This window comes from Moschus berezovskii, chromosome 21, assembly GCF_049115385.1.
Source record: "Moschus berezovskii isolate FMDL1 chromosome 21, NW_MosBer_1.0, whole genome shotgun sequence".
NCBI classification, from domain to species: Eukaryota; Metazoa; Chordata; class Mammalia; order Artiodactyla; family Moschidae; genus Moschus; species Moschus berezovskii.
Genome location: NC_142480.1, coordinates 41,059,603 through 41,074,635, shown reverse-complemented (window position 1 = coordinate 41,074,635; position 15,033 = coordinate 41,059,603). Strand labels below are relative to the sequence as shown.

General features: G+C 52.8%; 1 protein-coding gene across 2 annotated transcripts in view; it reads left to right on the top strand.

The window, feature by feature from the left end:
• Positions 1–502: 502 nt before the first annotated feature.
• PCSK6 (proprotein convertase subtilisin/kexin type 6) overlaps positions 503–15,033 on the top strand; it is a 183,575-nt gene continuing 169,044 nt past the window's right edge. For both annotated transcript variants that reach the window (XM_055417994.2, XM_055417993.2), the window contains exon 1: positions 503–787. In XM_055417994.2, the coding sequence (XP_055273969.1) occupies positions 503–787 (285 nt within the window). The remainder of the gene's footprint in view (positions 788–15,033) is intronic.

The following is a 15,033-nucleotide window of genomic DNA, read 5'->3' as shown; positions in this document are numbered from 1 at the left end:
TGGTTCTCAGCGGGGCCGACCCGTTTTTCCTTGTGGTTTCTTCTCCCAAGACTCAGGCGAGCCGCGCTTTCACGCGGGGACGAGTAAGGCTTTGCGCGCAGGAGGTCAAACAGTATTAGGCGAATGACTGAGGCCCCCAGGCACCCCGACGGGAGGGAGATGCCGGCAGCCAGACTGGAGTGGGACTCACCTGAGATGCCCTGGGCCTTCCGGCCGCTGGGGGAACGCGTGTCCCGAGCGCCCCCTTAGTCTGCGGGAAGTTACGGGGTGAGGGGGGAGCTCTTTGCCCGCGGCGCGCGAGGGCCGGGTGCCGGTCACCGAGCGCGGCCCAGGGCACTGCCGGGCCGCGCGGGCGGGAACGCGCGGCGGCCGCCGCCTCCTCCCCTCGCTCCCGCCCGCAGCGGCGGCGGCGGCGCTTCCCCGGCGCGGAGCGGCTTTAAAAGGCGGCACCCCACCCCCCGGCGCACTCGCCGCTCCGGCGCCGCGCGAGCCTGCCACTGCCATGCCTCCGCGCGCGCCGCCCGCGCCCGGGCCCCGGCCGCCGCCCCGTGCCCCAGCCGCCGCCGGGGACGCGGGCCCCGACCCGAGGGCCGCCGGCGGGCCCGGGCTCCGGCCGCTCGCGCCGCGCCCTTGGCGCTGGCTGCTGCTGCTCGCGCTGCCCGCCGCCTGCTCCGCGCCGCCGCCGCCGCGCCCCGTCTACACCAACCACTGGGCGGTGCAAGTGCTGGGCGGCCCGGCCGTGGCGGACCGCGTGGCCGCGGCGCACGGCTACCTCAACTTGGGCCAGGTGAGTGCGGATGGCCCCGCGCGCCCAAAACTTTGGCTGCCGCCGGCGGGCGCGGCGCGAGGGGGCGCCCTGTGAGGAGTCGCCCGGAGCGCGGCGCGGGGTCCTCGGCGGCCAACGGGGCAGCACCCCGACGTGGACACCTGCCCAGCCGCGCGGGTGGGGAGCCCGTGGAGGCCGCCGTCCTCCCGTGTCCCCTCAGGTCCTCCCGCCGCCGACCCGGCCCATCGGCGCCGGCCCTCCAACTAGACGGGCGGCGCGGGGCTCCGGACCCTGTCCGCGCGCAGGTGGGGACTGAGGTCGTGCGCTCCCTCGGCGTCCGCGTCTCTCGGAGGGAAGGCGGCCCGAGTCGAGGGGGCTTTCCGGGCCGCCTGGACCCCGCAGCCAGAGGTGAGCGTCCAGCCTTTAATCCCCTCCAGGCCCCCGGCAGGGGTTAGGGGGAGTTGGCTTCGTCTCTGGAACTCTGGTCGGCGGGTCTGATGGCAGTTCTCTGCGGACCGGTCGTGTGACCTTAGGTTGGTCTCTTCCTTCTTTTCCATCAGCCCGCGTGTCGGGACGTTGACCTTGTGTACTTAGGTGCGCGGTGGTTGGGACGGTACGGTCCAGTGTTACGGGCCACAGAGCACCTGCCGGGGCCTGATCACTCCCGCGCCTGGCCCGCAGGAGTGCTGTCAGCGAGCAAGAGGGAACAAGCCCGGGGCAGGACCTCGGGTAGGGTAGCTCCATGGGACCTCAGAGGCAGGCTCCCTTTTCCTGCGCCAACCCAGCCCAGCGGGTTGATCCTGATCTATGGCAGGTGGGGGCCGACCGGGGAACCTCTCTGTGCGTTGAGCAAACCTCCAACAAACTACACACTTAGAGGATCAAGTGGAGTGACAGGGACGCGCCTGCTCATAACTCAGACCTTGCCACCAGCCAGCGTTAAATTTAGTTTCATCATCATCCGTGACATTAGCGGGCCATGTCTGGTGCGGCTCTGATGTGAGTGACATTTTTTTGCATCCTAAGTCCGGTGCCAATGCTGCTAACGTGAGTTGTGCGGCCTTCTGGAAAGGTGGATCCTGCTGTCTGAACTGTACTTCACACCGCGTCTCAGAGAGTGTCTGAAATAACCCATCATGTCCTTGGTGTGTCTTTTTGTTGTATCTTGAACACTCAGGTCTCTACAAACATCCTGTGATTTAAGATTTGCCTTTGGGCAGCACTGGCTTCAGTTCCTAAATCTGAGGTTCCTAAATCTCCCGGTTCATGGTCCAGATGAAGAAAGTACTTCTTGGTGCCCCTCTGGCGCCTGCTTCCCCTGTTGGCTCAGGCCCTGCTCCTGCCACACTTGGTTGCTCCACCCAGGTGGCCCGGCAGTTTGTCTTCAGCTAAAAGTGACTATTTAATGGCACAGTAAATTACAAAGTGCCTGGGTTCCTGGCTCTTATAATTAAGTGAACAGAGGGGAACTGAAGTTGAGCGGGGAGCTCCCGGCCATTGCAGTAGAGGCCTGGTGAGGCCCCTTACCACTCCTGTCCTCTGGCATCAGAGCCGCCAGCCCCCTGACCACGCCCCATCTTCAAACAACTTGCATCCCACTACTGAGGGGCTTGTGCAGTGAAGCCTGCTGTCTTTGCCTGTGGGAGAGGTTTCCTTGGGGTGTGCACCCTTCCCCCAGGATCTCCTGGGGAGTGTCCAGGGCAGCCAAGGTGGGCTGCACACAGCCTGGCACTCAGCCTGGGAATGGGATGCTGCTGGGACTGATGCAGGAGGCAGTCACACACTCAGGGGATAAGAGGTGTCTTGGAGGTGAGTGTGTGTGTGTGTGTGTGTGTTCACATGTGTGATTTCTCAGGGAGGGCCTGTTACCCTTTATTCCTAGTGCAGCGTTCCTCCCCACCTCCAAGTGTACTGCTAATGTGGAAAAGGCCTGGAGCAGTCCGGCCTCTACCTACTCAATAAGAACTCTTTAAAAACCTTATTTGCCTTCTTCAGCCAGGAGAATTTGTGACTCATAAATAAGATGTATATATTATTAGCTTTGATTTATGGGTGAGTGAGCCATGGTTAAGCGAGGGCTGGGAGTGGTTTGCGTCCACACGACAGAGTGTGTCACCTCTGACGGTTGTACTGTGCTTTGTCTCCTTCCACGTTCCTGGCTCCCAGTTTTCCTGTGAGTGACCTTCCCTAGACCCTTAGTGGGCAGCTGGTGTTGTGCCCGGGGCCTGCCCTGACTCTTCATCCTGGTCTTTGCTGCACTCAAGCCCTGACTTTACCTTCATACAGCCATAGACTTGATCCCATTTATCTTCTGTGGTGCAGGTCAAATGATACCAGTGGTTATTCACCTGTCTTGAATCATGGATCCCTTTCAGACTCTGATAGAGGCTCTGGATCCTCTCCATTTAAACATATACATAATTGGGAACAGGACAAACAAGTTTCTTTTTGCCCCTCAACTCATTATATTATAATGGGAATCCCAGATAATGCAACACAGTTTACAAAAAAAGAATAAAGATTGGGAAGAGCCAAATGTCACTCTTGACAGATGACAAAATTAACCACATGGATAATCCAAGAGAACCCAGAGACCAACTATTAGAACTAAGGAGAGAGAGAAGTGGGGGCTTGATTGACAAGAGACCCCTGATGATGGCCGCAGCTGCGAGGACAGCATAAGAACTGTTAGATACTTAGGAATCAATCTGAGAGAAGTGTCAGACTCCCTTGAAGAGGATTATACAACATTGTAAAAAAAGTGTTGGGAAAAAGAAGGCAAGAATGATGGAGAGAGAGATTACATTCATGATGGGAGAGGTGACTGTCTCAGGTCCCCTCAACTAATGTGTAAATTCAGTATAAACTAGTTTTAGTGCAAGTAGGTTTTTATATTGAGTATGAAATCACACAAATACCATAGATGACTCCGAGAAGGAAGATGGGGAGGGCAATGTCTGCCACTATGAGTTCGGTGATCATGGCAGTCCTGCCATGGCCTGGTGATGGTCGTGTCTGTCGGTGACATTGACTCCAGCCCAGGCATATGTGGGAGCTTGTGTGTGAGCCAAAGAGGTTCTTGTTGGATGGGAGGGCCGGGCAGTCCAGGACACGGTGCTCAGAGAGCCAGTCTCCACAGGGAAGGGCAGCAGACCCTCACCTCCCACTCTGTATTGGAACTCCAGATAGGATGAGAGCCTGAGTGTGTGTCATTGGGGAAGACCTTCATCACATCGCCAAAGGAGAGGATTTCTGTTTATAACTTTTTTTAACTTATAACTTATAACTGAAGTATAGTTGAATTACATATTGTGTCAATTTCAAAGTGATTAGGTTGTACATACGTAAATATTGTTTTTTATATTCTTCATTCTCAGGGCACTGAATGTAGTTCCTGTGCTATATAGTAAGATCTTGTTGTTTATCCATCCTATAGATAATGATTGGCATCTGCTAACCCAAAACTCCCAGTCCATCCTTCCCCCACCATGCCTCCCCTTGGTAACCCCAAGTCTGTTCTCTGTGTCTGTGAGTGTGTTTTTATTCCGTGGATAAGTTGATTTGTGTCATATTTTAGATTGCACCTTCATTCTTTTTTGTGGCTGAGCTATATTCCATTGTATGCTATTTCATTGCTAAGTCATATCCAACTCTTTGTGACCCTGTGGACGGTAGCATGCCAAGCTCCTCTGTGCATGGGATTTCTCAGGTAAGAAATTTGGAATGGGGTGCCATTTCTTTCTCCATTGTATATATGTGCCACATTTTCTTTACTTATTCAGTTGTCGATGGACATTTAGGTTCCTTCCATGTCTTGGCTGTTGTGAATAGTGCTGCCATGAACATAGGGCCGCATATATATTTTTGAATTATAGTTTTGTCCAGATATATGCCCAGGAGTGGAATTGCAGGGTCATATTTGGCTCAGACAGTAAAGCGTCTGTCTACAATGAGGGAGACCCGGGTTCGATCCCTGGGTCGGGAAGATCCCCTGGAGAAGGAAATGGCAACCCACTCTAGTACTCTTGCCTGGAGAATCCCATGGATGGAGGAGCCTGGTGGGCTACAGTCCATGGGGTCACAAAGAGTCGGACATGACTGAGCGACTTCACTTTCACTTTTTACTTTCACACATTGGAGAAGGAAACGGCAACCCACTCCAGTGCTCTTGCCTGGAGAATCCCAGGGACGGGGGAGCCTGGTGGGCTTCCGTCTATGGGGTCACACAGAGTCGGACACGACTGAAGTGACTTAGCAGCAGCAGCAGCTCCATATTGTGCTCCATAGTGGCTATGCCTATTTTCATTCTAACCAACAGTGTAGGAGAATTGGGAAAGGAAAGGATTTCTTAAACAAGACACAAAAAGATCAAATAGAGAAGGGAAGAGATTGATCCATTAAAGGTTCTGTATAATAAAGGTGTCAGATCTGATAGATAGAGTGCCTGATGAACTCTGGATGGAAGTTCGTGACATTGTACAGGAGATAGGGACCAAGACCATCCCCATGGAAAAGAAATGCAAAAAAGCAAAATGGCTGTCTGAGGAGGCCTTACAAATAGCTGTGAAAAGAAGAGAAGCGAAAAGCAAAGGAGAAAAGGAAAGATATAAGCGTCTGAATGCAGAGTTCCAAAGAATAGCAAGGAGAGATAAGAAAGCCTTCCTCAGCGATCAATGCAAAGAAATAGAGGAAAACAACAGAATAGGAAAAACAAGAGATCTTTTCAAGAAAATTAGAGATATCAAGGGAACATTTCATGCAAAGATGGGCTCGATAAAGGACAGAAATGGTATGGACCTAACAGAAGCAGAAGATATTAAGAAGAGATGGCAAGAATACACAGAAGAACTGTACAAAAAAGATCTTCATGAAAAAGATAATCACGGTGGCGTGATCACTCACCTGGAACCAGACATCTTGGAATGTGAAGTCAAGTGGGCCTTAGAGAGCATCACTGCAAACAAAGCTAGTGGAGGTGATGGAATTCCAATTGAGCTATTTCAAATCCTGAAAGATGATGCTGTGAAAGTGCTGCACTCAATATGCCAGCAAATTTGGAAAACTCAGCAGTGGCCACAGGACTGGAAAAGGTCAGTCTTCATTCCAATCCCAAAGAAAGGCAATGCCAAAGAATGCTCAAACTACCGCACAATTGCACTCATCTCACACGCTAGTAAAGTCATGCTCAAAATTCTCCAAGCCAGGCTTCAGCAATACGTGAACCGTGAACTTCCAGATGTTCAAGCAGGTTTTAGAAAAGGCAGAGGCACCAGAGATCAAATTGCCAACATCCGCTGGATCATGGAGAAAGCAAGAGAGTTCCAGAAAAACATCTATTTCTGCCTCATTGACTATGCCAAAGCCTTTGACTGAGTGGATCACAATAAACTGTGGAACATTCTGAAAGAGATGGGAATCCCAGACCACCTGACCTGCCTCTTGAGAAACCTGTATGCAGGTCAGGAAGCAACAGTCAGAACTGGACATGGAACAACAGACTGGTTCCAAATAGGAAAAGGAGTACGTCAAGGTTGTATATTGTCACCCTGCTTATTTAACTTCTATGCAGAGTACATCATGAGGAACGCTGGGCTGGAAGAAGCACAAGGTGGAATCAAGATTGCCGAGAGAAATATCAATAACCTCAGATATGCAGATGACATCACCCTTATGGCAGAAAGTGAAGAGGAACTCAAAAGCCTCTTGATGAAAGTGAAAGAGGAGAGTGAAAAGGTTGGCTTGAAGCTCAACATTCAGAAAACAAAGATCATGGCATCTGGTCCCATCACTTCATGGGAAATAGATGGGGAAACAGTGGAAACAGTGTCAGACTTTATATTTTTGGGCTCCAAAATCACTGCAGATGCTGATTGCAGCCATAAACTTAAAAGATGCTTACTCCTTGGAAGGAAAGTTATGACCAACCTAGATAGCATATTAAAAAGCAGAGACATTACTTTGCCAACCAAGGTCCGTCTAGTCAAGGCTATGTCTTTTCCCGTGGTCATGTATGGATGTGAGAGTTGGACTGTGAAGAAAGCTGAGCGCCGAAGAATTGATGCTTTTGAACTGTGGTTCTGGAGAAGACTCTTGAGAGTCCCTTGGACTGCAAGGAGATCCAACCAGTCCATTCTAAAGGAGATCAATCCTGGGTGTTCACTGGAAGGACTGATGCTAAAGCTGAAACTCCAATACTTTGGCCACCTCATGCGACGAGTTGACTCACTGGAAAAGAGTCTGATGCTAGGAGGGATTGGGGATGGGAGGGGACGGGGACGACAGAGAATGAGATGGCTGGATGGCATCACCGACTCGATGGACATGAGTTTGAGTGAACTCCGGGAGTTGGTGATGGACAGAGAGACCTGGCGTGCTGTGATTCATGGGGTCGCAAAGAGTCGGACACGACTGAGCGACTGAACTGAAGTGAACTGAACTGAACGTTTTAAAAGCAAAATAGAGAGTAGGAAGTATTTATAACATATAACAGATTCATGTGTAGATTATTTAAAAGGCTATAAATGAATAATGGAGAGGGAAATAGCAGCCCACTCCAGTATTCTTGCCTGGAGAATCCCATGGAAGAGGAGCCTGGTGGGCTACAGTCCATGGGGCTGTGAAGAGTCGGATATGACTGAGCAACTAACACACGCAAATGAATAAGAAAAAGGATAAGTGCCAGGTAGAAAAATGGGGACGTGTATATGAATAGGGAATTGAATGAAAGGGAAACCCAGGTGAGGAAAAGTGCCCAGCCTCCCCAGGAACTGATGGGCCTTAAGGTGGTCATACCACTTCACGCCTGTGGGGTTGGCAGACCGAGATGGTGTCAGAGTCAAGGACTGCCTGGGCTGCAGAGGAGCCAGGAATTAGAAGTGGGTACAGCTGCTTGGAGAGCGATAGGAGGTCGGTTGTGTCAGCATGTCCACATCCTGGCTTCAACCTGGGAGATCCTCGCTGCTGCCCCAGGAGACTTGTACAGGAGTGTTCATGGAGCATCTCTAAATGAAGGGAGACACCGCCTAAATACCACCAGGAGAAGAATGGAGGAGAAAAGTCGTCACACCATAGGGTACTCAACAGTACGTAGAAAAGAGGGAACTAGGTGTGACTTAGCAGCAGCAGCAGGTGTGTGTCTACATAGATACATCCCAGAAGTAATGTTGAGTAAAAACGGCAGGTTGCAGATGCACAGTGTAATAGTATTTATGTAAATTTTTAAAAGACACTAAGCCATTCTGTAGAACTTATGAACGCTTACACAGGTAGTGAAAGTATACAAGCTTGGGCTGGAAGGATCCACATCAAATTCTAGTTAGTAGAATTTCAAACTTAATCTGCATTGTTGTAATTCCTAATCCACTATAGAGGCATATAGGTATTTGTTGTTGTTTAGTTGCTGAGTCATGTCTGACTCTTGCGACCCCTTGGACTATAGCCCGTCAGGCTCCTCAGTCCATGGGATTCTCCAGGCAAGAATGCTGGATTTGGGTTGCCATTCCCTTCTCCAGGGGATCTTCCTGACCCAGGAATCGGACCTGCCTCTCCTGCAGTGGCAGGCAGATTCTTTACCACTGAGCCACCTGGGAAGGCCAGGCATATATGTATATGTATAATATATGTAAGTTATATACAAAATTATGTTTAAGCATTTTGTACTTTTTTTTGTGTTGGAACATATTATCTACACCCACTTGCATACAGACATGCATATGTACATGGGTACACATGTGCATATTCGTATGCATATACATATATACATGCACACACAGATATACACATGCAGTGTTAAAGGAGGGGGAGAAAAATGCACATCACACCCATGTATGACTGTTCTTGGGCCACCCTTGGGCCCAGGTGAGAAGGCCCTGCCTAAAGTCCCAGGCTGGTCACCCGTGGGCTCAGGTGAGAATGCCCTGCCTAGACTGAAGCCCAGGCTGGGTTGGTCCACTTGTGTAGGAAGCGGTGACCTGGAGAAGCAAAAGTTCTGGCTGCAGTCACAGGGTTCTTGGGACGGAGCTGTACCTGGAGCCCATGCACCCCTCTGCCTTCCCCTCTGCCAGTCATCTTTCTCTGTCAGGTCAGCTCTCGGCAGAGGTGGCCTCAGCCCAGCCTACATCATCACCTCTGACGTTGCTCACTCAGAGAAAAGACAGGTTGTTCATTCACATGAGAAGTATGGCAGCAAGCCGTTGGCGCCCACTGGATCACAGCAGCACGGCGTCGGCAGCTCTTAGAAGTGATGTTTATCTTAAGGGTGGCACTGAGGCGCCGTGCTTGCCCTCGCGTTTCTGCTTTGCCTGGAGTATTGAGCTAATTTGTTGGTTCTGAGTCTGAGCATAAAACAGCAGGCTGGCTGCCAGGGCCCTAAAAGATCTAAGAGCCGTAAATGGTTTTGAACTTTCCTTAAATAGTTTTACTTAAAATAGCTACAGAGCTGAGCGTACCTGGCCCAGAATTTCAGGTGGGCCTTTGTCATTCACTTGTCAACAGAGGAAAATTGTCTTGCTGTACACAGCTTGTTCTTACAACCAGGAGCAAGCTGAAGCTTTAGCCAGGTGTTAGAAGTGATGGGCTGGAACTTGTTCCAATGAGTGTTGGGGACTTGGGAGGGACGAGGGGAGCCCAAAACAGCAGTCACTAGGTACTGTTTTTTGCCTGGAGGCTATCTTGCTTTTATGCTCTCAACTGGGAGCTATTCTCCCGGATGGTCTGAGAGTGGCATGGGCAAGTTTCTGGTGTGAGCTGGGGCAGTGCAGGGTAGGGGGTGGGGTGGGGTGGGGATAGACAGAACTGGGACTGCGAAGGTCATGCAGTATTACATGTTCCTCTCTGCCCTCTTCATTCAGATGGTAATGGATTGAAGTGGACAGGGCTTTATTTGATGGGCAGTATCATGAGTCCCTGGGTCTGCAGTGGGGGGAGGTGAGCAAAGCTTGAGTTGCAATGCATGGTGCTGGGAAAGCCCCCAAGGCCAGGGTCCAAGGACTGAGAACCTGGCTAGGGGGCTAGCCAGCTCTCTGGCCCACTGGGAAAGTTGTTTTGAACTTCTCTTGGCAGAGGCCAAGGGTGTTGGTCCTGGTGGGGCGAAGAGCCTGAGGGCCATCTGGACCCTTCCCTGGTCTTGAACTACACAGGACTGTCTACACTTTGGAGAACACTCCAGGCTCCTTGGGATCTCTGGGCCCCTGCACAGATCTGGCCTCTAGAAAGCAGTTCCTCTGGTCTTTTCTGGCACCTCTGGCACTGGCGCCCCTCTTTTCAGCCAGCACCCTGCCCATGGAGGCCTTCACGATCAAGTGTACGTGTCCTTTCCAGCTGGGACTACAGCGTGGCCTTGGCACTGTTGGGAGGCCCTGGTGTGTGCTTGGGCTTGGCTGGTGCTTCCCTGGGACTGCTGTCACCATGGAGCCTGGTACTGACCTACAGGTGCCGCTGGGCCTGTTCACCGTGAGGAGACCTCGGTCCGGTTAAGCGTGACTTGCTACACATTACAAACTGGCAGGCTGGGGCCCAAAACCCTCCCTTCTGACTCGCCTGCCTGGTTACCCGCCTGGCAGAGGGCCGTCACCCTGCATCTCAGACTTGGGTAAGCCATTGGATGAGGAGCCTTTCAGCTGGGTGCTGCCGCTGACACACGAACCCGTGTGGACCCACCAGCCTCGAGTGTGCATACAGTGCTGGCGCTGGTGTGCTCCGTGTTGCGTGGTCTTTGCTGGCTCCTTCTTCTCCACACTGAGGCTTACTCCTGAATCTCCACATTGGAGGGAAAAACCCATCCCTCCCCAGGGGCTGCACACAGTCCCTCACAGTCTGAGGCTCTCCCCTAGATGGGCCCTCCTCCCCCTCCCTGTGGGTCCCAGTTCACCCAGAGCTGGAGGCCTGGAGGGTGCTGCCACCTTCGTGCTCCTGTGCCTCCTGTGCTGTCTGTAACCACGCTTCTCTCTTTGGCCTCCTGTTTCCCCCACTTCTCCCCATCTAGGCCATGTAGACCCTCCTGCCCCTTCCACCACCTTCTGCTCTAGCCAGACCCCTCGCTCTGCACTTGCTTCCTCGTGGCATCCTTGGTGCTGTTCTCTAAGGCAAGAAAGGCTCTCTCCTTCTACGGCCCTCCTGGTCAGCGCCTTGTCCTTCCTGGCTGGCTGCTACTCTGCAGCCATGCCCCTGGGCTCCCAGGCCTCCATCGTGCTTTCTGCTGGCCTGTCTGTGCCCTCACTGGGCTCTGTGCTTTGCGGGCACCTCAGTTCACACCCATCGTCTGGCTGCTCCCTGAGATGAGGTCTGATGGAACTGTCTCTCTGGTGCAGAGCCGTCGGCCCAGGGCAACCTGTGCCTGGCAGACATGCCCACATTGATTCAGACTGTGTTTGTTAATACTCCCCTGGGTGCTGGGCCCTCAGAGTCAAGGGGAAGGCACCCCTGGGAGAGCCTCTCATGGGGAGCAGGGTGCAGGCATTGTGACTGAGCACAATCAGGCTCCTCTCAGCATCTGGACAGAACTGTCTCCCCTCCACTGCTTATCTGGATCCCTGCTTCTGGGAACCTCTGGGCAGGCCCCTCCCAGCTCCATGGCGCGGGGGGAGGAGCTGCCCTGTGATGCTGTAGCTGCCCCCCAGTCTGGTCGGCTACATACCCCGGCTCCGGCCCACCCTATAGGGTCCCATCATCCTGCCGAGTCCTGGTCTCTGTGAGGTCCAGTGTCTCTACTTGCGGAGTGTTGGAGACCTGGCGGCAGGCATGAGGCCCTGTCCAGCACCGCACAGAATGGGATGAACGGCCATCAACTCTCGGGAGGGAGCCCTGTGCTCATGGGATGGGACGGGATCTGCAGCTTGAGTTCCCATGGTAACCGGCCCATCAATGCCCTCAGTGTCAAGACGGTGGCACTGTGGAGAAGAAGAAACAGGCTCATTGTCTCTGCCTTGGCCGCTTGGGCCCAGACCAGCCACACTCCGCAGGGCCGGACAGTCCTGGCCGCTGTGGGGCACAACCTGGCCGGAAAGGGGCTGTGGGCTTCAGCTTCCTGACCTCCCTGTAGCCTCATGACTTCCTGCCGCTGGCGCCATCTTCCTTGTTGGTCTGCTCAATGGGAGAAAGGGCCTGTTTGCGACGGGGGTGAATAAACCATGTCCAGTGTCGTGGTCGGGTGCGTCCCATTTTGTTTGTGCTATGGTTCTCAGAGATGACCTCCCGTGTTCATTCCACCAGAACCATCATTGCCTGTGATAGGACCCAGCCCACCCTGTGATCCTTGTCAGATGCCCCAAGATGGACAGTTGGGGCAGGAGGGAGCAAGGGGCAGGGTCGGAGGGCCCTCTTGTCAGATAAGGGCCTAAGGTCCCCTGGTCTGGAGGAGAGGCTGTTCTTCCACTCACCCGTCATAATTCTCCAAGCTGGAAACCAGGGCATCGCTGGGTTCCCCTGCCTTCCTCCCTGGTGCCCGTCTGTGACTCCTCTCTGCCTCCTGGTCGTGCCTGCAACCTCCTCTCTGCGCCTGGGTTTCTGCCTCCCTGGGCCATTCCCCACTCCAGGCTGTTCGTTCCCTGCCTTGAAATCACAGAGGCTCTTCTGTAGCAGAGCCAAACTGTGTGGCCCTAGGGAGTGAGCTGTCCCCCGCTGCCCCCTGCCTCTCCATCCCCACCCGGAAACCCCACAGTTGCTGGACACTCCAGCTGGTCCAGACCTCTGTTGAGCCGGAAGTGTGCCGCATGCCTTTTCTTTCTCTGCATCTGCTGTTTTGGGGCTGCTGCTTTAACCTGGGCGCCCATTCCCGTGGAGCCCACTGGAGAGCCTGCCCCTCTTCAGGACTAACTGAAGTGCTGTTTCCTTCCCTGTCTGCTGCCTGGTGGGGCAGAACTCTGGTCTTCAGGCTCCAAGGCCCTGGCCTGAGAGGAAGCCTATCTCCCCGCCACCCCGCAGCCTCTTGTGTCAGGCCCCAGGCCCGCTGTCCACTCCCACACCACCTCCCGAAGCACCGGGGGACTGGGTCACTTGGCCACTGGGTTCCAGGACCTCTGTCACAACTGCCACCAGTTGGCTCTGAGCTGCCCTTCTTGCTCACCAGGCACTGCTCTGATCATCACCCCTGAGCCCTGTTAACCCTGTTACATGATGAGCACTCTGAGGCACAGAGCAGCTGAGTAACTCATTGAGGCTCAGGCCCGTCAGAGCAAGGCTTTCCACGGAGGCAGCTTTCATTCCAGCGTCCACTTTGGAAAAGGCTGCGGAGAGCAGGTGGCCGTGGGGCTGCAGTCGGGGTTTCCTAACTGGTGAGGCAGAGGGTATAGTCCGGGCAAAGGAAAGATTGAGATATAGCAGTGCCCCATGTCCAGAAGATGCTGGCACCCTCCCAGTGAGGGGCAGGGCTGAGCTGCACATTCAGACCCTCCCTTCTTACCAGGTCCCTGGGCTAGGGCTTCCCTTCAAAGGCTTAGGGGCGCTAGGGGTAAAGAATCTGCCAGTGCAGGTTAGACCAAGAGATGTAGGTTCAATCCCTGGGTTGGGAAGATCCCCAGGAGGAGGACATGGCAACCCACTCCAGGATTCTTGCCTGGAGAATCCCATGGGTGGAGGAGCCTGCTGGGCTACAGTCCATGGGGTCACAGAGAGTCGGACATGACTCAAGTGACTAGGCACACATGCGTGTGCAGGAATGAAGGTGGCCCATAGCACTCTTGACCTCCAGAGTCTGAGAGCCTCAGAGCAGGGAGCTTCCCTTGGACGCCTCCTGTGGCCCATTGAGGCCACTGTGTTTTCCACCTTGGATGAGAGTAGAGAACTGTCCAGCAGACACCTAGCCAGAAACCAGAACCACAGAGAAGGGCCTTTGTGACCCAGGGTGGCACTCAGGGTGGCCTGGCCTGGACACGAAACTGTGTGGTTACTTGATTTTCTTTGTGTAATACCGAAGACTACAGTGTGTAGAAAAGTTGGAAAATACAGAAAAGAACAAAAAACACTGAGAAAAGATCATTTATAATTCCACCCCTGCCCCAGATAAACACTGTTAAGACATTTTGGGCTGTGCCCTCTTATTATTTAGTTTTTTAAACCCTGTGGGTGTGTGCGTGTGTGTATGCATGTTCGTTTGTATATCTGGGTATATGGGTGCATACACACGTGTACAGACAGTTTTAGGCCGATGGTGTTGCACAGTTGCAGCTGTACCTCCTGGGTCTGTAACTGTTTTGTGGTGAAATTTTTAATGAATACTCAGTGCCCTGGTGGTACCTTACCTAATCTTCCCTGACATTTAGGTCAGTGGATTCTTTGTGAGGTCATATTGCTGCTGGTAGAGAATGCCAGCACTGGGTGGGGTTGTGCACAGGTTCCCCGCTCTCCCCTCCCCTCCACCTGCTGCCAAGCCTCGCCCCCCAGGTTCCCATGCTGGTTACACCCCACCCCACATCCTGCATCACCCGCCTTGCACAGGGTCCCATACTTGATGACATGTGTCAGTCCTGCTCACAAGGATTCTATGAAGCACTTTTTCCTTGTTTGATAAATCTACTGCCATGATGTGTAAAGAGCCTTCCTTCACAGAGAATTCAAACAGTGAAAGATACGTGAAGAGAAGGACCCCAGATCCCCTGCCCCTCCTTGTCCCATTCTCTTTGACCCCTCCCCCAACACCACCCCGTCCACATGTTAGTGTCCGTGTGTCCTGTTTTCGCGGGGGGTGAGTGGGCCATGCCAGATGTACCCAACAGTACATCTTGGAAAGCTCTACTGAAGTACGTAGAGATCTACCTCACTCTTTTGAAGTAGTTTTAAGCTGTTGTATTGAAGCCACATATTTGGTTACAACATTGCCTTATTAATTCATGTTATTTGATTTTTGTCCAGGTTTTTTTTTTTCTGTATCATAAACAACATTGCAGTGATCATTCTTGTTCCTCTTCTCTGTATGAGAATTTCTGTAGGCTACATAATAGCAAAAACAAATAGGAGTAGTGAATATGTAAGTCCCCTACATATAGACCTTCAAGTTGTGAGCGTTCAAAGATGTGAATGTACGTTCACATGTCCAGTTACGTGACTGAGTTCATGTGTCTGGTGTATGCTGTCATGTGCATGCATCCTGTACACGTGGCTGTGCTCACGTGCACTTTAGGGTACAGTCCTGTACAGAGGACAGCAGTGCAGTGTCTTTATTTCAAGCCCAGGATGTCTAGAAGCAAGCGTTAAAGCAGTGGTGATACTGCTGGTACTACTGTACTTTTCAAGGTACTGTAAGATTAAAATTGTCTTCTCTATTTTTTGTGTTT